This window comes from Apostichopus japonicus, chromosome 7 (assembly GCF_037975245.1).
Source record: "Apostichopus japonicus isolate 1M-3 chromosome 7, ASM3797524v1, whole genome shotgun sequence".
Lineage (NCBI taxonomy): Eukaryota > Metazoa > Echinodermata > Holothuroidea > Aspidochirotida > Stichopodidae > Apostichopus > Apostichopus japonicus.
The window spans coordinates 7,517,718-7,542,675 of record NC_092567.1 but is presented as its reverse complement, the minus strand read 5'-3'; the positions used below and the strand labels follow the sequence as shown (position 1 = coordinate 7,542,675).

Sequence of the window (24,958 nt, the reverse complement as noted above, 5' to 3'; positions counted from 1 at the left end):
TCCAGTAATATCTGATCAGGGACACACGAGTAGGTGAACAAACCTTTCTCTTCATTCACACAAGTAACGATGACTTTGTTACATATTAATTTAAATTGTAGAAAAAAGTACTGTACATAACCGTTTAATTCCCATTATACAAATTAGCGTTCTGGTTGTGGTGCAAATAACTACTATAACATCTACTTGGTCACCGTTGTGGTGGGTCTAACCCCTCAACCCCCCCCCCCCCCTCCCCCTCCCCCACTCTCCTCCTCCCCCTCTCCACACACACTAAAAGTAAGAAAAGGAATATGCTCTCTTTCTTCTCTCTCATCATAGTTGACATCTAAGAAAATATAGTCTCCTATACTGATGACGTAGTGATTGATGGATGACGTCATTAGTAGTTTAATTGGCTCTTAGCAAGTTTGCCTTTGGCTTAGAGAGTAAACGAATTTAGAGTTAGAAAAGAAAGCATATATGGACAGTAATATTATTTTTGAAACGTTAGAAATTACTTCGTACATGGAGAAACACTAAATATCACTCCTTTTTTGGACTATAACAATTAAAGACTGAAATTCCCCTTAAGTAATTCTTTAAACAAATTTAAATTAAACAGAACTCTTTCCAATTTCACTTCTTTATTTTGTATGGAATTGTTAACATTATTGTACAACCTAACCTCTCGACAAGATCCATTCACAATGAATGTAAAAGTTACAGTCTTTATCAAGGCACCATTCCATTGTCTGGAGAATATAGGCATTTGATGACGTCACAATCATAATGGACTAGTTGCATCTGTATAATACTGGAGCTCTATCTGGCGCTGTTTCTAGTATTTGGGAGATATTAAGAGTTTGAACCTAAAATCTAAATTAGATTCTTTCTCGCTAAAATTACTGCATCAATTTGAGAATGATGTCATAGTCCTGCTGATAATTGGCATCGCCAGATGAACATGCAGTTTGCATTGAGCTGTAAAATAAAGATAAAATGATATATATCAGGTTATATCGGTATCATAATAATTAGTCAAAAAGTATACTTATTAGTAGAATAATGGGGAAGTGTTACCTAAGCAACCCCCTTCCCCGGAAAAAAAAGCGCCAACAATACCATGAGCCTACAATTAATTTAACTCACCAGCTAAACAAAACACCGCGACACAGTAAACAAACAAACGATGTTTATGTTAATGGAAGGAACTTATCACTCATTTCTATACAAATAATCAGGGATCAGTTATGTTCATGAAATATGTGATAAAACCAATTAAAGTTGAAGCAAATGATATTAGTGACCAGAGAAAAAAAAACGGTAATCACAAACATAGGAATACAAATTATGGTTAATGGTGGAGATTCATTTTAATATATTAAAATTTTACCATTAACAATAGCAGACAATCACTGTTAACAAATACAATGTTAAATACCAAAGAAGAGAGTATTCAGCTGTATTGACTTGCAGTTACTTGCGCCTTGCCCGGTTGAAGTTCGCCAGGCTTTCCTGATAACTCTCCTCATCGAATCCCTAAACAAGAGGAAAAATTTAAGTAATGAATATGTATAAAATAACACAGAAACAAAGACAGTGCAGTATATAGTTAAATGTTGTCAATATTCATCATATGCATCCATATTAAAAGTGTTATTTCAGATAAATCGAGTCATGTAACATAAAACTTTGCATTTTTCAAATGTCTTGGAAATTGTTGTCCTGTTCATTATTATTATTTCAGTTATTACTTTAGGGATTCCTAACGAGTTCGTCTTGCGAATATTTTGTTACTGAACATGATATACGCATGAAGGCGTAATTCATGAAACCATGGTCACTTATGCTGTGGTCGTATTGATTCCAAGGATTTGTAAAAATTGAATTCTATATAAAGTTCTACTGTTTGCTTGAAATATTCCAAATAAGTATATAAATAACAAAATGAATAGCATATGTCAACACATATTGACTCACAGCACGAGGATATAATCCCTTTCCCAATCTATAAAAAGATTTCTGTGTAAAACAGGATTACTGTACAAGAAACAGTTCACTTATCTCCAAACCCCATCCTCTTCCCTGCCGGTAACCATCAAATGAACTACTCAGGGGATTTCCGCTTGATATCACGATGACTCAATCAATGCATCCCAATGTACTATCACACATTAGTGCGATGCAGGGAAATGTCCTGTTTATAAGCTGATCCCGTCTAGCTGAGTAGCCATTTTCAATTAAATTGCAACGTTTAACATTATCATCATTATGGAAGTTCGACAATCCCTTTCAAAATTAATGTAATCGTTACAGAACCATATCCAGGTCACTCAAATCTCATTATGAGCTTTTCTTAAGTATTCACAAATGTAGGAGCCTAATCAAATTGGACATTGACTCATGTGATTATGCAATAGAAAGGTTAGAGTTCAAGAGATGGTGAAGGGTGCAGCATTCTTAGGGTGTTAAAATGACCAGTTTACTCCATTCTGAAGGTAAACTGATCCATAAACGGGGTTTATATATTCCCAGCTGGACCCACCCCTCTCCCTTCTTCCTCTAGAACTTTGAAGCCAATCGTAACATTTTGTGTAAAAGTTAAGTAAAATGTTGGGTAGGCCGTGTCACTATCTGACGTACCTTTAATAAGGAAATTCCCTGAATTGATCATTATTGACATATAAGGGGATACTTAGTTTGGTTGGTTCTCTTGACCATGCTAGACCGGGTTCTGCTTTATGTTTTGTTTTGACGGAACTTGTGTTATCATCAGCATATTTTATCTTCAGTGGAAAGCTATTAACGGCGGTGCCTTTCAATCATAAGGTCCCGAGTTCGAGTCACTCCAAAATTAATGAATGTCGTCCAGTAACAGACAATTAATAATAATGGACGTTAAATATGAATCTAAGAGACTGACTTCGGTCAGCTTGCGGCTTTGATAAGCCAATGATGGCTTATTTGCGAGTTCCTGCTTGCAGGAAGATATAAAATACATACATTAACAGTTTAGGTGTTAAATATAAATGCATATTATAGTGCGAAAGACTATTAACAGTTTAAGCGTTAAATACGAAAAACAGAGTCTTTCTTGCTATCGTTACCTTATTTCCCAAACTATAATTTAATCATCGATACATCGTTTAGATTTATAAACCAGTCGAATTAACCGTCCCAATAACACCAGTGTACATATGAACGGTGGAAGGGGGAGGGCGGACTCAGACCGATGTAAACAATAAGTATAATTGTAATTCACCGCTAGCTCGTTTTGACTAACTTAAGAATGGTTTGGTAAAATATTCAGAAATTGGCTTTCATATTGCCCAAAATATACAGACTAAAAACGACGGTGACCGTATAAAAAAATATCTGTAACAGGTTGTGATAATAAATAATCAATTACTTGAGATAACAACTAGTGTAAAATATCTCGAAATCTTACTTGAGGCTTTCAACTGACACATTTAGGAAGTATATTGCTCAATAAATGTATATTTTAAAGTTTATGTGGAGAGAGTCAACTCTCATGCACGCAGCTTCAATCCAAATCACTGTAGTGTCGTGAGCTACCTACACCGTTGTGTTCATGTCTTTTATATAAACGGACCTGAACTGGAACTTACTTCTTGCACCCTCCTCCATTTAATCCACTCTGTAAGGGATTACGGTATGACGTCATCACTCAGTCACTAAAACATCAACCGTTCATTTTTACTAGTTTCATTATATCATGTGAAAACAGTTCGCTCCGAGTTAGTGTTTTTATGACACAGTGTATGCTCTCGTTTCACAGTGATTCATGATGCTATTACCCAACGGATACCCTCCTAAGCCATCCCCAACCCCTCTCGACCCCAGCGAAATGAGTTTAATAATTGTATCATATCAAAGTATACCGGAGTAGAGATTTATGGTAGATTTGAGTATAGATTTCTACAGTTGGCCTCCCCACCCCCTCCCCTTCCCACCCTGATGAGAAACGAAGTATACTACTCTTTTGTCTTATTTCTTTGTTTCACATTAATTAACACCTCTTTGTCTGTTATTAAAGTTACCGTTACTAATAAACAGGAACATGAATCTATGTCTCTCTTACCTCTTCTCCTGGTAGATTGCCATCATTGTCACAGGCCTGAAGGGAAGAGAAATATTTTATTCATGAAATTTTGAAATTGAATTTCAGGAAAACATAATATGACGAAGAAAAAAATATATAAATTTGAATGATATATCTTCACAAATATAACAGTAAACTATTCCTGGCAGGTAAACGCACATCTACATTGAATACCCTAAAGTCAATAAAGGAGACAGACTCGTCAATGTAAGATGCACGGACTTAATAACATGAATATAAACATCAGCTTTATAGGGAAGACATAGTTAGTTTTAAGCCCGTCATTAAACACTTAGTGACGTAATCAAACACTGAGTGACGTCATTAAACACTACAACCTTATGTTTAATTGGTAATTTGTACATGCACACATAATCAGTTTTCTTATATTTTACTCTCTTTGTTCAACGTTAGGCAAGGAACATTTAGACCAAAAAGCGACGGTCTGTAAATTAAGGAATATTTAGAGTGGGTTTATTTAACCGATACTCCCTGCGTGTCTATAAGACAAGTATAGGCAGAAACCGCGTGAGCTCTTCATTGCTGTGTCTCTATATATTAGATGGACTCGGACTTGGTTTGCTCATATACTCTATAGAACGCTGTTCGGACTCGAGAGTACCATACCCGAACAAAGTGGTCTCGCACTAGGCTCGGAATCAGGACGTAAATGGACTCAACTACATCAGAGTGTTTCTTATACTATATGATATAGACATATTGAATGATTCTGATGGAAAAAGTATACTAATAACAATACGGACCATGTGAGAATAAAAGGCCCGGATGTTGCATTAAATTATCGTCAGCACTTGAATATAATCATGAAGATAAAACATTAGTCAATTTGCCGGGTGGTAAATTTTACAAAATCAACCACATTACTAGGAACTTTCAACACCCCCACCCCTCCTCCAACTCCGACCCAGGCTCCTTCGAGATACTATTTTTAAAATTTTATTTAGCCGTTATTCAAAATACGAAAGAAATACTACAAATATTTTAAAACCACTATTAGTTCAGATTCACCGTTGACTTTTTGTCATATGATAATGCTGCTGCCTATTCATACTACTGTACGTACAGAAGATGGTAAAAAAAGACGTTTCCAGGGATGTGCCCAGGATTTCCTGAGTGCCGGGTATACTGATCGCCGTCCTGTGGGAGGGGTCTAAGGGGAAAGGGGCTGTCCCCCTCCCCCCTTCGAATTTTGAAGGTGCTCAGATGCCAAATGCTGGCACTTTTAAGCACATACACATGTACTAGTTTTGATTACAATATACATTTTTTTTAGTGAAATATATTACGTACCTGGTAAAAGTTATTAGTTTGTTTCAAAGAGATTTTGCAAGGGACCGATTGGGAGCCGTAAGTAATGTTTCTCGCATGCGTAACTGATACATTAATAGTCTGTATGATTTTGGCATAGGCTAAGCCCAATTTATGTTGAATATATTGTTAGGAATGTCGGGATTTTAGATGAAAATAGTGCTGGGCGGGATTCACGATTTTTAAGACAGTGCTGGGCGGTAATTTGTAATGCTGTTCGGGGCCGCCCAGCGTGGGCACATCCCTGCGTTTCTTAAAAATGAAATAAAAACCTTAAATTGAATATTTTAGTTAAACTTTTAGGTAATCACCTCTCCTTTAATTTTTCTAGTATGTTAAAGTACATCGAGGTGATTTAACCTACCTAAAAAAATCCATTTGTTTCTTATTTTAAAGTTAAACCCACATACGTCCTTTTATATATAAGCCTGCTTGGACCCACACATTCACATCAGTCACGTATATATATACATTAATCGAAATAAATCATGAAATATAATCAATAGGGATCCCTCAAATCCCATTACAACTCAAACTACTAGAACCGAAGAAGAGAGATAATTGAAGCACAATAGATTCATTTTGTTTTATATGTTTTTATCTGTCTGAATATTCTCTACTTTAAAGTTGAGAATTTGTATTGATTCACATTGCAATTACTTATAATATAAGGAGAGCATAAAGGAGTTTACATGCAGAGAAAGAAGGACAACAACAATAATAAGGAAATAAGACGAAAGTGCTGGGGTACGGGGGTGGAAGGGAGACTTCATTTAGTTTCATTTATTTTTACCATACCTCATAATATTTGTACCATGCCTAGTAACAAGGGTTCCTGACGTATATGTTGTATTTGACGATAAATACATCCTGGACAAATAAGTCCTCGTCGTTGGACAAATGAACATTAACACAATATATAATTATCGTTACTTCAGTTCTGGACCTAGCCCCCCCCCCCCCCCCGCCATTAGAATCTGTTATGAAGATGCTTTTCCATCTTTAATATGTTCATTTATATATTACACATTAAACCAGAGAAAGTATGCTATAACGATAATTAGGCAATACATGGATTTTTATGACCGATCGTCTTTAATTGGGTTCAAGTTTACTGAATCAGAATAATATAATTAAGTGCTACGTGTGATTACATTAATTACCACGTTTGCGCACAAGTCTATCTAACATTTACAGTTTTATAAGGTTTCGTTTCATGTTAAATTAATAACATAATACAACAACAGATATGGATGCTTCAGGAACACATGAATATGTTTCCAAATCAGATGAAAGGGCGTTGAAAGAGAGGAGTAGGGACAGTTTATTTCTAGCACCAACAAAATACAACTTGATGAAGACTTTGTAATATCGTCATGGGGACTTTCTAACACTTAATGTGAGCGTGACAGGAGGTACACACTTGACAACATGTAAGAGTGTCGGGAAAATGAAGATCATATCCTAGATTAACGCTCTGACCTACCGTGACCTGTATTACATACTAATGTCCCATAACTCACTGATCTGTCACAGTTTACAACAATGTAATACAAAAAAACAACTGAATCTTTATGTCAATATCTGAAAGTTAGAATTTCAACAAAACTAGTTAAGTCTCTATAGCTATGCATACTGTAGCACTTTCATCCAAGTATACGAACATGTCTTAGCCCCCGTATCGACAGCAACAGTATACATATAGCAATATACTATATATATGACTATGTGTTGTAGTTTATACCAGGCAGTCGTATCTGTAAATCAGCTTAGTCTGTATTTCAGACAAATCCCTCTTATGACATCGTCAAAGGTGATATTTTAGTTATAGCATTGCTTATACCATTTCGATTGCGAGGGATAATTCTTTCATCAATAACAGTGTATAAAAAAAAAATAGATTAAAAATCCCCATCATTATAATCTGCAACATTAACAGCTCTTCCGTTAACTAATTATTCCTTTAAGCGTTTTGATTGGACAATACCTATTGTATTGAGAAGACATGCACTATTCGTATGGAACACCCATTGTATCTTGCACTTAAGGTATTTTAGTTAAAGCCAACAGAAATTTACACAATCTTAATATCTTGCCCCAAAGAATGAAATAAAGCCCTTCAGATATTTCTTCTTTGCGTTGCTGTAAAGTTTATTCAAACAGAATGACTAGAATCCTTTTTGTCTACTGCACATATTAAAGCACTTTAACAAAATGCAGAAAGCAATATACGACAAAGGCTTAGCATATATATATATCCGCGACGCAAAAAAATAGATTCATGTGCGTGATCTTTTTCAACATTGTGTTCTATATACAGCGTTGCAAAATACGTGTCCAGTTCTTTGGTTACCATGGTATCTAGACAACAGAACGAAGCAGTAGTATAATTGCCCCCTCACACTGGCTGGTATTATGGTCTGTTGTGTTTATGTGCGTGGGAAGTGATTTAATCACAGCTTCACCGAATCATCAGTAATGATGTGCTCTACAGAGCGAATCTGGTGTCACCAAAAAATATATTTTTAAGATCTTCTTCTATACAGTTTATTCCAAACCACGAATATAATATTTTCACAATTTACAAAATAGTCTTCAATTTTCTTTCATTTTATCAATAAACGTATCACCTATTCCTTATATCAATTGCCAATATCATTTGTACTCTGGAAAACGGTGAGTCGGATGTTCACAAGCAATAAAAAAGGCGATAAAAACCAGTTTCTGGTATGATTTTGTTACCATGCAAAGTACAAAAATATTGACTCGCGCTGCTTCGCATCGGTCACCATCTGTTACACTACGAGTTCATCCTCATTTCTGACCTAGAAAATACAGGTATTTAATTTATTATACACATGAGTGTATACGTGGAACCGTCGCAGGAACATTTACCTTGATAAATTTGAGTTAATAATTGAGTAAAATTGAACTAAGAAGAAAGAGTAGCAACAGTTTACTTTCTGTACTTTGTGTTGTTTTTGCTACAATCTGCTGGTACTGTAACAAACTTGACCATTAAACGAATGAGAAGGACTTGAAAACATAATGTTACTTCAGTCCACCTGGAAAGATTAAATTGATGGGACACAAATTGTCTAAATCTGGTTAAACGACAAATAATTCACTAACCATGAGCAGTCACGTGATTGTGACAACATATCTAGATATCTTTGTTAGTTGCAGGGTATCCAATAATTCTGCAAATATTTCACGGTTTAGTCAATTTACAACCTATTATGTATTAACAGCTTTATTTAATGGAAGACCAAATTCTCCTAACATCAGAGAAAACGAAGAAAATGAACATAACCAGTGAGAACCAGGGAGCCTGCTACAAAGACAAATATGCAAGGGAAGCCACAGTAAGCTACAGGGTCGGCTAAACGGACTGTTTTTACTACAACTGTATGTGATATGATGAACATTTGCCCTGAAATTAAATGAACATAAACAAGAACGATGCAACATGATTAACAACATTATACGGTCTCATATTTAATGTACATCGAGATGGTGACACAAAAGCGGGATATGTTCAGTGCATTCGTCCAGGTGAAGACATTATTTGAGTAAGATATTTGCTAATGTCATTGATTTTTACTACAGCTAAGTTTTGGTTCAGAAGAATAATACCAATGTTTCACGAGGATTTATAGTGGTATGTTGGAAACGTTAAGCAGCGTCGGTTTTGTCAATTATGTTGTTTCAGAGTCATACACGCTACTAGTGTTCTACTAAATGTTGAAACGATATGCTTAGTTATTAATTACCATACCGATGCTCGTGATTTACTTACAGACTTTTATCTCAAAAATGTATTTTAAAGATATGTATTTCTGTTCACTTTCATATTTTTATAAATTTGTTTCTACGTTTGGAATAAACGCGACACGAAAGTTTACGTGAGTTGTTTCAATATTATTTGGCGCCCTCAACTCTCCACCCAATCCTATATACTAACAATAAGTAATAAATGAGGCTGGAAGGTCCGGGTGTGGCAATAAACTATCCTTAACACTCGAAGATAATTATCAAGATAAAATAAAGTATTAGCCAATGAAAACTTATGAGTATTTAAATCAGATTATCGGTTACCGACTATACCGTAGTTTGAACAACTCCACTCCAAGCCCCCCCCCCCCCCCACCCCGGATCCTGACTGCTTCAAAATCGTCTCATGTATGTATATTTGTGTATGTTCAAAACACGCGGGAAATAATACGAGTATTTGTCTTATTTTCATATTTTATCAAGTGATTGAATATGTTGTGGTTACCATGGTATCCGTACACCAGAAGAACGAAGCGGGTTAGTAGAGCTACACATACATATACTACAGAGTTTCTTACTGTTTTCTCATTTATTCTCAATTTACACAAATATTATAATCCTACCCCTCCCCCCCCAAAAAAAAAAAAAGTTATTAGATCGGAGTCCTTAAAATAGCTAATCTTCCCATACACATGAACATGGCAAGCGTTACCATTCAGAAGAATATACCAGAGTTTATTGGTTTCAAATAAGAACCAGACCCGACCTTTCATTATCTAAGCCTGCTTGGACACACACTTATGTCAGTCACGTATACACTACTCTGTGTTAATAATAGTTTAAGCAAGTGATCCTTAAAATCCTCAGAAGCTTTCTAGCAACATAGTTAATGTATTAGATAGATTTAATTCACAAGGAAGAATACCATAATGAATATTTCTAGGTTCTGTATTTTGTGTTGTTTTGCTACAATCTGCTCGTAATAAACTTGGCCGTAAAATGAAAGATAAGGACCTTGAAAACACTATATTAATTTATTTCACCAATGTCACACCAAGGCCCTATTTCATAAAGATTACTTACGAATCTTCTTAAATAATTCTTCGTAAGTCACTTTAAAAAGTTTGAACAATAAATAGTTCCTATCTTACGAACGATTAATCTTCTTAAGTTACGAACGATTATTTAAGAATTTATTAAAAGTTTGTATCTTTTATAACTTTGAAAGAGGCTGAATGTGACCTTTGACCTGCAGCGCCAACTTTGTCTGAAACTTTTTCTCGTAAACGCCTATTCTTGCTCACAAAAGGAAAAAAAAGAAAATGGTAAGTAATGACTAAAGCTTTCCTTCTTTGCAGTTTTTTATCCAAAATAATGAAAAACCCAAATAAAACTGTTCACGAGTAGTTTTGTTCTTATTAAATACCATCAAAAAAGTGTTTTTCTAGAGCAGAAAGTTGCACTAAAACTGCTCGAGTGAAGCCTAGTTAGCATATGTAAGTTAGGCTAGGCTAATTCTTTTACTTTTTTATATATATTATATTTTGTGCACCCAGATTTCTTGTCGGAGATCTTAGCCCCCCCCCCCCCCTGTCGGAGACCTTAGCCCTGTGTCGGGGAATTCATGGCGCCACCCCAGGTTTAACAATAACATAGATATATGAGGAACAAATATGTATGGAACTTATAATTTTGTTATCTTTTTCAGAAGCACAGTGGTTTAGGGACTTTCTGAAGAGAAACCGGAATATAGTGGAGAAAGTTGGGGAGACTCTGGGAAAAGAAAGAGCTATGTTAACAGTGGAGTCTATAAGTATAAGGTGTGTATCAGTTCCGAGGCGGTGAAAAACTGGGAGGAAATTCTTAAAGATGGTAGTCACATTTTCAACTGTGACGAAAGTGGGTTTCCACTGGCAGGAAGCATGGACATCTACCAGTTGAGCAACACGGAAAAAAGGAGCCTATGTTCATCTTCCCGAACAACCGCTTCTGTTACAATCCTCGGGAGGGTGCTCCAGAGGAATGGTGCGAGGGACAATCCTCGAATGGCTGGATTAACACGGAAGTTTGTTTACGAATGGAACGCCATTTTTTTTACCGAGCGTTAAGAGAGAGGAATATCACCTTCCCTATCATCCTGCTAGTTGAAGGGCATAGCTCTCCCATCACCCTCGAGACTGCAAACTTCTATGCTGAAAACAAATCATCCTATATTGCCTGCATGCCCATTCATCGCATGTACTTCAGCCATGCGATCTGAGTCTCTTCAGAAGTTTGTGTATGGTCTACTGTAATAACTCAAGCATTCCACATTGCCACATTCTACGTTTATTTGAGTCTTATATGGGACGATAGGAATTGCCCTTTAATATCTTTTGCCGTGAATCCTATTGTAAAAGCCAGTTTATATTCATTATAATTGAACAATTTCACAATTCACTTTAAAATTTCTATTCCAGTATCCTATATTAATTTGTAAGGTTCTTGCCAAATAAAAATGTAGAAAATAATAGATTTCCTTCAAAATAAATCTGACATGCGGAATTTCTAAATTTTCCAACTAGGATTTTTTATATATTTCTGTGAATAACCAAAGTATACCTGTGAATAACCTAAGAATTTGCAAGTTTCAGTTAAAATTTACATAAAATAGTCCATTTTTACTACGTTTCACTTGTCAACTTTAACAAATTGTTTCTTGCGATTCTTATACTCCACCATACAAAACTTGGTAAGATTTTGAAGATAGAATTACACTGTTTGCCAGCTTCAATCCTGCGTTTTGTGTACTTTGGTGGGTCGACCATGTTCGCTAGCTTCAAATGAGTTCTACATATATACAAAGTCAATGCAAACAGTTCCCGTACGTCACACTTAACCAAGTTCTTGATTCTTTGCCAAAATGGTTTGTATTTAATTTTTATCATAGATAATTACACCTCGGGGGGGGGGGGGACTTCTGGCAAGAAACAATTTGTTAAATTACTTTGCTTCAAAGATTATATCTAAGGACCCATAATTATTCTCAAAGTTGAGGGGAACACCCCTCCTCTTAGATCCCTCCCCCAGGACAGCTATCACAAATAACCCTTAAACCGCCTCCTGCCAATAATTCTTGACCCGCCCCTGTAGTTTTTTGTAGTTTAAGCGAATAACTTATAAAGTTATAATTAGTTGCGTAAACAGCTACGAGAAAGTTCGTGAAGGGAGGGCAATGGGCACAAATTTATCAACAAAAGCACGAATGTACCGACCATAGGCGTACAAGGTGGGGGTGTCTGCCCCCCCCCCAAAAAAAAAAATCTGAAGACCTCAGATACCGGCAAAAATCTGTGCAAATTAGGGCAAATGATAGCATCATTTTGCATATAGTCCCCATATAAAAACCAAAATTTTCAAAGGGGAGGGAATACCCCCTTACACCCCTCCCCCAGGAAGACGGTATAAAGTCGGGCAACAGTTCGACTTTCCGTCAAGAACGGTTCTTCCCCCTCCCCCCAACCTTGCGTCAAGTAGTTCTACTTCCCACTCCCTCCCACCCCAGTCAGAAATTAACCTTTCTATACTGTAGTTACCCCCATTATAGTAGCTGTGATTGCCATCCCATCACCACCCCACCATATTATCATAGGAGTAGGAGCCCAATTTGATTTGGGGGGCTGTAACGACTTGCCTGAAAAATATAACCAAAATTTTCGCGTGTTCAACATGTTAATGTGCATTTCATATAGGGATGCATCGGTAATTACATTGCATGCAAATAACATACAATCATTTGTTGTTTTACCCTTCCATATTGGTTATAATTATTGGGGAAGTCGTTACAATAATAATGATTATGATAATATCAGTTTAACCATTGAAAAACACATTGAAAATTATTTTTCTTTCAGTAGGTGCCCGAAAAATTCTCAGCATATTGCCCGAATTTTCACAAATATATTTGGTCGGGGCTGAAGCCCTCCCCCCCCCCCAGCCCCCGCCCGGCCTCCTAAGTCTATGCTTATTATACAGCCTATCCTATATTAAGTAGGGCATATGCTTAAAGAAATATCATCTTGAAGTATATCAATGATGTTGATGCACGCAAGTCTACTGAACCGGCACTTCGAATGCATCTGCCGGTCTGGTCTGTCTATTGATGCAGTGGGTTGGTTCTGTCCCTGAATACCTTTTCTCTCCATAGAGCTCGTTGGTGTTCTCTTTCAAGCAGCCCAAAAAGCCATATACATAGCCATCATTGGCATCCATTTTAAACACCTACATTAGCAATGATGTGTTTTGATTGAAAATGTCCCGCCTAATTGAAATGTGACACTTAAGAACATACTTAAATGTGATGCTGATCATTCTTAAAGTTAAGAACGATTTCAGGACAAAGATAAGAACGAATTCTTCTTAAGTTGTTTTATGAAATAGAAGATAAAAATGTTCTTAAAGTTAAGAACAATTACAGACTTAAGAACGATTATTCTTCTTAACTCCAAGATAAGAATGTTCTGAACTTTTATGAAATAGGGCCCAGGAAAGATGAGAGTAGGCAGAGATATTAAAGTTGTTTATGAAATAGAAGATAAAAATGTTCTTAAAGTTAAGAACAATTACAGACTTAAGAACGATTATTCTTCTTAACTCCAAGATAAGAATGTTCTGAACTTTTATGAAATAGGGCCCAGGAAAGATGAGAGTAGGCAGAGATATTAAAGTTGTTTATGAAATAGAAGATAAGAATGTTCTTAAAGTTAAGAACAATTACAGACTTAAGAACGATTATTCTTCTTAACTCCAATATAAGAATGTTCTTAACTTTTATGAAATAGGGCCCAGGAAAGACGAGAGTAGGCAGAGATATTAAAGGTTTGGAAACTTACAACTAAAACATGGCTAATAATTTGTGGGACACAGTATTGTCTGAATCTGATTAAACGATAAATAACTCACTAATAAGTAGCAGTAATGTGATTGAAACAACATATTTAGATCTCTTAATTAGTTGCAGTGGTATCCAGTTATATGTAAATATTATATGGATTGGTCAACGTTATAACCTATTACGTAGCATGCAGCTTTATTTAAATTTATTAAAACGTCTACCCAATGACTTAATTCACAACTTTATTTGAGTTAAATACTACGAAAGCATATGAATCAACTTTAAAATATGTTTTTAGAGTCAAATTACACAGACATCTGTTCCTATTAATAGCTTCCAAATTATCCCTGTGAACTGGACACCACGTAAGTAACATATCCTTCAGCAATCGAGCAGTATGTAAATAATTTTATGATATTATCTTGTCAGTAGATATATAGTATAAAAATATACATAAGTATTTACTATGTTCTGATGAAGAATCCTTTTTTTTTTCAATGTTAACACAAATTAATACAACCCTGATTTAATAAAGAAAAATTAGCATGTGTTTCTCGTTTCTGCAAGCCAGTCTTGTGCCTTTATATATACTTGAAGAGAATATCTTGAATAGTAAAACAAATTTATGGTTGGGTAATAAGGGACACACAGGGTGGCATTCGGGGTGGCAAACGGTGCACAATAAGAAAAGAAATCTGACCACGTTTGGGAACAAGAGCAAGAAGATATCTGGAAATCTCTGTTGGTTTATAAGTTCTTTTCTGTTCATCACAATCTAATTATATTGCTGCCATCAACTATAATTCTAATTCTAATTCAATTAATACAAGCAATTTACTGTATTTTACCGATTATATTATTACAGTATTGATTTTATATTTACTGGTAAAGTACTACAGAGGGTAGCTTAGCTCAAATTAGCTGACCAGAATACATTATGAACAATAGCTGAAAAAAGCACGGTGCACAATGTCTTACCTGCCATAGACCAGTCTGTAGATTCAGGCGACGAAAACCAACATTATTGTTCCAAACTGATGAACAAAATGAAAGAAAGTAATGACAAATTCAAGTGCAAGTTAAATCGTTTTAGTGTGGCATGAAATCATGAGCATTATATTTATCTGATTTATGTTGACCCTCGATGATAACTTCATATCGGCTGAGTAATCAAACTGGATGATTCCTTAATTTTGATCTGATCAGTTTACTATCATTACCATCTCAGTAATATAGCTGATCAGTTTACCAACTTCATATCTCAGTAAGATTACCGATCAATTACTATCATTATCATCTCGGATTTTATAACTGATCAATTTACAACCATTATCCTGTTAGTTATACACAATCAGGTTAGTATTGTTATCATCTTATTCATATATCTGATCAATTGTACAATGAACCTAAATGAAAGCTTATGCTCCAATTCAAACAGAAACAAGTCTTGGACTAACTTGAGAACCAAATCATGATAGTCGAGTATTCGATGCTAAGATTAAGAATAATAATCCATGAGACGATGAACTGATCAGAGAACACCCGACATCAGTGACGTCATCATGAATCACGAGAGCCATAATTAAACACCGTGTCAAATCAATTGAAAAAAAAGAAAAGAAAACGGGATTTTTGTTTGAATAGCTAAATTAAGTTAAATTATATATTTACAATATTAAACAAAACATGTTCATAACCACGTAGCAAGTCTCCATGTAAGAGGAATGCTGGATCTGAGAGCATTCCAGTTCGGTAAATGAAGTTTATTTGTTATACGCTCAGGGTTCCTTTGTTTAATCAGGGAGTTCCATAACATCTCCCTGGTTTAATGTTCTTTAACTGTACTAAGAATAAATCATAGGTGTAGGAACACGGTACAAAGTGGATAGAGTGGTAGGGGGTGGGGTGGCAGGAATACGTTATGAGAGTGTCAGAAAATGAAATTATAAATTTAAGTTTTATGTCACTTAGTTGCTCGTCCAAATATCAACGTTTTCAAAATGTTAAATAATGCACAAACTTATGTGACTTTGGCTGCATCGTCTCTGAATCTCTCTCTAAGCTGTTATCACGAGATAATTTAGTAGCTATTATACACACATCTGTCTAAAGTAGAAAACATTTACTGGATCGAGGCAAACGTGTTGTTTACACTAACTAATTCTGTCTTTCAGATTGATCAATGATGACATCAGCAGTGACGTCACTCCAACATTAACAATGGGAATCTCGATGTGTCCTTTAAACACATAACATTGAACAAGGGTACAATGTGTACGAGTATCAGAAATAATGTTGAGGGATGGAGATAGAGAGGTTTGTATGTATTTACATTACTATTAATTAATTGAAATAATGAATGTAGGTAGAATATTAGTATAGATATGTTTATGTACAGAGAAATGAAACATTTGATTGCTCGTGATGTTTGTAAAGCTACCCGATTTCAAGATATTCAGCTTTATATTACAACGCATTAGTGACGTCATCAAATACCATGAAAACTAATAATTTAAATATTGATGATAGAAAAAGACTAAATGTATTTGTAATTACTTGAGTTAAATTACGGAGCTACACGACTAGACAAATCATCTGTAACTAACTGCACGTCCCTAGTATTACGGTTATGATTCAGTTACAATACTGGTGACGATATGACAAATGTTTATTTCCATTTAAACTCAAGAAACACGTATTTATTTTGAATAACCATGAAAATTCCTTTTTCATCAGAGACTACCATAGCCTGCAGCATAGTTGCATCCATCATCATTTACTTGATCCAAGCGAAGGATGAAAAATTTCTCTTGAGCATTAGTTTTATTTAATGAGTAAAAACAGTCTAGGTCTGAGTCGGGTAACCAAATACCCGGGTAGCCGACCGAACATTCGTGTACCCGAATCGAAAACACTCAAAACGGGTACCCGTTTTCTGAGGGGGGAGGGGGGGGGTCGCGTAATTGCTATGCGATTGCTTTTATGATATTATGATTTCCAGGTTTAGGCATTCGTAATGGTTCTTTTTCCTGTGTGGATACATTCACTCAACACCGAAAATGAAAATATTATACTGGTGAAAACTACTCAAAATTGAAATGTTTAATCCATCGCAACAGCAACTGTGTACCTACAATACTATATAACCTCTTCAAAACATAGCACGTACACCTTCCAAAAAATTGCCGATGTCGAGGTAATTGAAAGTTGTAAACAAGGCTACGCATTTGTGTGTGTGTGTAAAAAAAACGATGTGGTGTTAGGCTAGCATGTGGTCGAAGATAGCAGTAATAATTAATGTATTTCATGGATATTTTAGCTCCAGCTAACTGCCTTGCAATTTTAGCAAATATGCATTTGTTTAGGCTAGATTTCCCCATTGACCTAGGCTGGTGGTTGACTACCATGTGGTTAAAGATAACAGCAATAACGAAGGTACTCATTTTCTGGGGGGGGGGGGGGAGGGGATCTCGTAACTGCTACGAGAGTGCTTTATATTCATTATTTCATGTTTTGATTAATCAATGCACGCGACTGCGGAAGATTATTTTAATGAGATAACTTCATTGAAGTGTATATGGCTGTTTCAATTGCTTACTATTTCCAGGCTTAGCCATTCGTAATGGTTCTTTTTCCTGTGTGGATAAAATCGCTCAACACCGAAAATATTATACCGGAAAAAAAAAAAACTACTCAAAGGTAATATCTTTAATCCATCGCAGCAGCAATTGTGCACTGCACGTACCACACTATATTACCTCTTCAAGATATAGTACATACCTTCCAAACAATTGCCGATTTCCAGGTAATTGAAAGTTGTAAACAAGTCTACGCTTTTGTGTGTGTGTAATAAAACCGATGTGTTAGGCTAGCATGTTGTCGAAGATAGCAGTAATAATGGAAGTATTCCATGGATATTTTAGTTTTAGCCAACTGCCTTACAATTTGAGCAAAGACGCAGATGGTTAATTTAGATTTTCCCATTGACTTAGACTGGTGGTTGACTACCATGTGGTCAGAGATAGCACCGAAAGTATTCGGTGAATATTTTAGTGCCAGCTATAACTGCGACACAATTTAAGCGAATAAACAGATGGTTAGGCTAGATTTCCATGTTGACTCTTTGTGATTTTAGGCTACCATGTGGTCGGAGATTTGTTGGCATTTTACGCAAACATAGTTTGTCAAGTGCATGTGTCTTTGATGTCCTCAAGCAGCTAGAATTCTCAAAATTGCTATATTTTTTCATTCATTTATTAATAGAAGGAAATGTTGGCAAGGATAATAACAGAATGTTAAGATGGATTATGGACGGGATAACAAACAAATATAATCGCGACTTTTTACTAAACGTTTATTCCAAATACGATCGTGTATTGATGAATCGCTACACGGTCACAGCCGTAATGTATGTTTAATTTCAGTTGAGATCTGAAATTTATCTACGGCACATCCCGTCTTGGCAATTTTTTACATGCGGGATTTGAAATAAAAAACTGCTGGAATCGCGCAATCCCGCGGCTAATGCAAACCCTGGATCGCAGTAAAAGAAACAGTCGGAAGAATTTTTATGAAAGGTTTTTTTTAATTTCATTTGCGTTTGTATTTTTATTTATTATACATCAAAACATGAAATTCAGTTGTTCATAACAACAGGAGTATCGCTTCAAAACGTTTATTTCGGAGATGTAATGTAAGATGGCATAGTGATCTGCCATTTATGTACTTTTTTTGTACATTTACCATTGTTTTTGACTAGCGACGTTTATAACATAAAAGCAAGACGAACATAAACTGTAGCTCTTTAGTCAAATCACTCCACCCTCACCCCCCCCACAAAAAAAAAAAAAAAGAAATACCATAACAACCAACGAGTACATATCACATGAGCAAGAAGCCCGGCTTGCAATATTTGTACCTCCCTCCTTCACTCGACCACTCGCCTGTATTCGTAGTCTGTATTCGTAATGTCTTCCTAGTAATGCATTCGGTTAGTTTTAACTCACTTAAACGATTACAATGAATCATATATTGTAGACGTCTGTAGACAACATGGTGGACCATACAGATCAAACGTTACTGATCTGTTCTTGTATTTACGCGTTGACCGATGAATAAAACTTCTTGAATTGTATCTGAATCCCTCTCTTAACTACTACTTGCAAGATTAGTGGTTACTCTAATATTTAATTTTTCTTTATGGCAATTTAGCATCTCAGCGAAAATCAAACACAAATATTAAGTTAAAACTTCGACAGATAACACGCGTAAAATAGAATAAAGTATACATCGTTACCTCATTAATTATATAATATCGATGTAAAACTATAACGAATCGATACACAAAATGTATATTTCAAAATTAAACTAGTACTCATCTAATATGCATAGAGCCTGTTTTATGAACATTTCGCTTTGTATGCAGATTTACAGACCAAAACTGTAAATTAGCTATTTTTCTTTGATAGTTTAATGCTATTACAGGGTGTGATGCGAAGCCCCCGGAAGCTGCAAAATTTTTAGATAGGGTTGTCAGGAAGAAGCTCAAACTCAACATTTTACAGAACGTTTCTGAGAGCTCAAACGGGGTCGAGGGGCTTTCTTTGGAATATATTTCAAGCCCTGGTTGGCTCTACGAGGGAAAGCCCCCTGAAGTTTTTGCATTTGGTGATATCGCTCTTTCTCTAGTAGCGAGTTTAAAGCACTAAAACACAAATCAGATGTAATAAATAAATTATAGTCATCTATATTGTATTCCAAGCAGGCTGGTGGGGATCCGATGGACTTAAGCTGCACCCTTTGAAGATATTTTTCGTTCTCTTGAAGACATTTTTAAAACACAGAAATCTATATATGAGAAGAACTCAATTTTCTGCGGATAGTAGTGTTAGGCACTGGTGGGGGGGGGGGGGATCAGGGGCGAAACCTCTGGAAGCTGCTTCATTTCATTAGCCACATATTATCCAAATCTGGGGAAATGTAGACGTAAGGGGAGTAACAGACAGACCGATACTGTTTTCTTTTCTTCGATGTTTGTATTATTACTTTCGTAAGTGTATAAATAAAAAATAAACAATTGGCTTTAAATTCACATATAGTTCTCATACTTTCTCTCATAATCATTACCCACATTTTAATTCCACTATTATTTTTCAAGACGAATCATGCATGGATGTTAAGGTGGCATACTCCTATTAGCGTCTATCCGCGGCAAATGTTCTCCTTCAGGAAAAGTGCCAATTAGGAGAACAACTTTTTTGCTATGTTATCAATTAGGATGAGCTTTTTTGTGGCTTGGATGTTAAAGAGCATGAACAGAAGCACATGTGGTTAAAAAAATGGGTAAAATTGAGGCAATTTTAGACCAGTTTAGCCCTCTCAGGAGCAGCGGACGAAGATTGTTTATGGCCGAGTAAAGAGGTTTGTTTACAAGTGACGAAAAGTTCCGGCTCTCGTAGCAAAAAATTTTCACGGTCATGGTACGGAAAATTGATGGTGCCATGAAAGGCCAACTTGTCAGCTATCCAGTGATGGGTAGCGCTTAGCAAGTGAAAACTTCTATCTAGGCTTAGAGAAGGCATTACTTTTGTGATTTAGTGTGTAAGTCAATGGGGATTTTAATGGGCGTATGCTACCTTAATGTTCGCCAATACGTGTAGATTGCACTCTCTTCAAGCGCCCATCAAGGGGGTGGTGGGGTATCTCCCCACCACCCCCCACCCCACCACCACGCATTTCAAACTAACTTAGAATAGTTAAAGCACAATGTTGCGTTTATACATAGATATTGGACATAAGTCAAGTCAAGTCATATAAGTCAAACTATGCCTCAGAAGGTATCATTTGAAGTCTTAACTTCGCCTTTCTCTGGGGATAGACCACAGACCCCCATACCTCCTACCCATATATGAACTGTCGGCTTGACGACCGTCTGTTTCTTTACAAAACTGCAGAACGAGTGTCTTATCTTTGCCTTTATAAAGTATTTATGCTAATGTTACCTTTTAGTATATTTCGAATACGATACATTTTTGGTCTCTGTTTTGTTTTCGCTTATTTTTTAATACACTCTGCAGCAATTTCAGAGAAACAAGAACTTCGTTTGCAGAACTTGGAAAAGAAGTTCATTAAAACTTTGCGGCTTTATTCTGCAATTCAGATTGAAAGAATGGTAGCTTAAATGTGCTTTTTTATGGAGGGGCGGGGGGTTGACAGTCTCTGAGGGGCAGAACATTACTTCAAACCTTACACAATCATTGTCGCTCTGTAATAAAGGAACATGACTTATCTCTCAAATAAACCAAGCCTAGCAATAATAAGTGTTGTTATATTATATTATTCAGTTCGTTGTTTACTATCACAAGACTCTGTTTTGGGTGTCTCCTTCATATGAAATGGCAATCATATGTTGCTGATTTATTACTCTCTTGTATGTGAATTAACAACAATCAACAAGTCAAAAGAAATTCACATAGTTGGTAAAGCCTTTAATTAAATGTAAGAAATGTTAAATGTGTCCATTATGACGTCATTGTTACAATACCTTTCACATTTCTTGATTTCAAGGAAGATGGAATAGATCCAACCGGAATAGTGTCTGGCAGATTGTACAATTGAAACCTATGGAGAGAAGTAGAGTAATCATCGTGTAAGATGTAGAGGGCGTAGTGGAATGTCCTCCTAGTCAGGTTTAGTGTTTACTAAATCAATGAAGATAAACAAAGTAAACAACATATAACAAGGAAATATATCACATCTGATTGATCATTCTAATCAGAATTAATTATAATCACAAGTCTTTTGTTTCAACGATTCCAAGAAAAATAAATTAGAATGGATGTAGTAATGTTGATAATAATGATGATAGTTGGAACTGCTGTATGTAAATTATATGCGGTTGATAATAATTGTGAAAAGTATAGCCGTCCACATGATCAGAATTGTTGGTTATATGTTTAGCTTTAAATTATTATAAAGTTGTTCAAGCATGTAGAAATACCACATTGTACACAACAAACAGAGTAATACAGGTTCCTTGTTTCAAATGTATGCTCGGATCACGTGGTTTACTTCGTATGTTATTTTCGGTAAATTAATTGACTTTATAGTTCGTCTTCGTGAATCCTTCTCACTTTAAAGGAGAACTAAACTGTCTTAGTTTGTTACAGGTCACTGGTTAAATATAAAATCTAGAAACGATCAATCTTAAAGCTGAAATGTTTCTTAATCTCCAAATATTTAAGATGCTACACATTAAATGTTCAACTTAATGGATGTATCTCAAACCTGTAAACACTTTTCCACAAATTCAAGTATTTGATGGTTTTCAACAAAATATGTTTTTATACCGTTACTTTTGAACTGCATATTTTATCATTATTATTATTTTGAAGCCAAATAGCAATTTCTTAGACATAAAGCACTTGTTAACAAAATACAACAAGAGGGTACTTTAAATTACCAAGTATAACTGGTAAGTTCCTTTAACAAATGGAAGCCACTTTTCAGGGTAACGAGAAGATAGGAAGAGTATGTGCTCAATAACCCCCCCCCCCCCACACACACACACATCCTCTTCCACGGCTCCGTCGCCCCTGACAAGGTAAATGGACGGTTTCATCGCAAACATTTGCAGTGAAGTATACACATAGTGCCTTTATAAAGGTAACTTGACCTACAAATAAATACACCAATGATATATGGATCGTGTTGTGGGGAGTTTACAACTCTGGTGTTACTTTTTTCAGCAATTTAGTTAGTTTTGTTGTTATATCTTTCTAAATGTTATTTATTTCTGGCAAAACAATCAAATAGCGACCACAACATATCTTGCATGGGGCCGATATGAATTACCCTTTCAGGTGGTAGGGGTCAGTGGCGTAGGAAGGTACTTTTGAGTGGGGGCTAAGACTGATGGCCGGCCTGGGTGAGGAGTCTAAGGAGGTAGGTGTCCCCCTCCCCTTAGAATTTTTTTGCAGGTGGCCTCAGATGCAATTTGGTGCAATATATCACACTTCAACACCCACTCCATTTTGCAAATAATTTTGCATTTTCACCTGGCCTTAGATGCAATTTGGTGCTCCAAATGAGATTTTTTCTCATTTGCAGCATTTTTCACTGGGGGGGCTGGCGCCCCCAGCCCTTGGTAGGGGTAGATGGAGGGTGTCAAACCTTGAAACACTGTGGTAGTATATGATTATTCATTATGATTATTATGAGTTTGGTGATAAACATAAATGTTGTTAAGGAGATATTCTTTATAATATCGCCCTCCCCTTACATTATGGCGACTCATTAAGCCAAGCAGTATTTCACTCTGTCTCAACTAACCCAAATGCCGAGACCTTAACACTAAAACCAGCATGTATTCTGTGAAATGAATATTTTAAAGCCCTGCTAATATGTTGTTCACTTCAAATCTAAGAGAAGGATAATGTGAATATACAAACATATTGTCTGTAAGATTCTTTAAGTCTACAAGTTGAGTTTGGCGAGCATGAAATGAAATTATCTGGATAAACCGGTAACAGATATTGCATAATAACCAATTAATATGTCTAGCTCAGTATCGTCCTACCTTATACCTTTATTCAGGGACGTAGCTAAGGCCTGGTGATTGGGGGGGGGGGGGTGGTGTAGTGGCTGAGAATCCAACTGGATGGGTTTTGAAGCCAGAAAATTGCGACTGCTGCCTTGTACCCCCCCCCCCCCCTCACCACTGCGCTACTTGTGAACGATACGGTCAGTGTCATTCAGACACCCTATTTTTCGCGACTGCACTTTTGTTACGAACTTGTTTTGTACCCACTGGCACTCATTACACAAACTTATTAGCCCAACCGCCCCCCCCCCCATCCCCTCCCAACCAAATATTTTTGTAAAAATTCGGGCAATATGCTGATAACTTTCCGGGCACCTACTGACAGAAAGATAATTTGCAATGTGTTTTCAGTGGTTTAACTTATATTATAATTACCATTAACATTGTAACGGCTTTCCCAATATAATAACCAATATGGAAGGGTAATAACATGGAAAATGACTGTATGTTATTTGCATGCGATGTACAAACCGATGAATGCCTATATGATATGCACATTGACATGTGGAACGCGCGCGGAGCGCGCTAATAAATTTGGTTATATTTACGGGCAGGTCGTTATAGACCCGTTACAGCCCTTCCCCCCCCCCCTCCCCTCCGGCCAATGGAAAGAAAATATATCGGTTACGTACTTTGTATCTAATAAGCATAATACACGTATATTTACCGAACTGTTGCAATATTTACTTTCATTTAAATGGTTTTTATTAACAATCGTTTGTTTTCTATATATATATTCATTGACTGGTAAAAGATGCGCTTTGGGATATTCCTTAATATTTTATATAATGTAAGGGCTATAGCGGACATGACAACTCAATGTACACATGTAGCAGATAGCGGAAGTATTGATGGGCAATACTACTGTATGGGCAATAATAATTGATATTGCTAAAGCATTGGAAACTATTTATTTAATTTATATAAAGAAAAGGGGTCTTCCCGTTTGGACCCCTCCCAACGGACGCAATTAATATTTGGAGCCCACCACTACCACCCCACCCTCCCTCCTTCCCAAATATAAAAATGGGACAAAGGGTAAAGACACTATATATGGTGCAGAGAAAAGTCATATCAATGTATCAATTGTATCAAATATCAATGTCAAATATAAAGGATGTCAATGTATTATAAACACTGACGGCGTAAATATCAAAAAAAAAAACGGGAGAAACAACCAATATCGGTAAAAAGTATATTGCAAAGCGTTGAGAATTCATTTCAATCTTTGTATCAATGTCGAGGGAGAACACATGGACACTTTACGAAGCGTACT

General features: G+C 36.1%; 1 protein-coding gene across 1 annotated transcript in view; it reads right to left on the bottom strand.

Annotated features, from left to right (window-relative positions):
- Positions 1-263: 263 nt before the first annotated feature.
- The window catches only part of LOC139970061 (uncharacterized), a 126,865-nt gene continuing 102,170 nt past the window's right edge, over positions 264-24,958 (bottom strand). Inside the window, exons 6-10 of the mRNA XM_071975693.1 lie at positions 21,625-21,701; positions 15,060-15,115; positions 4,085-4,120; positions 1,424-1,521; positions 264-963 (exon numbers count right to left, since the gene is read on the bottom strand). Coding sequence (XP_071831794.1) covers positions 1,459-1,521; positions 4,085-4,120; positions 15,060-15,115; positions 21,625-21,701 — 232 coding nt within the window. The 3' untranslated portion in view covers positions 264-963; positions 1,424-1,458. The remainder of the gene's footprint in view (positions 964-1,423; positions 1,522-4,084; positions 4,121-15,059; positions 15,116-21,624; positions 21,702-24,958) is intronic.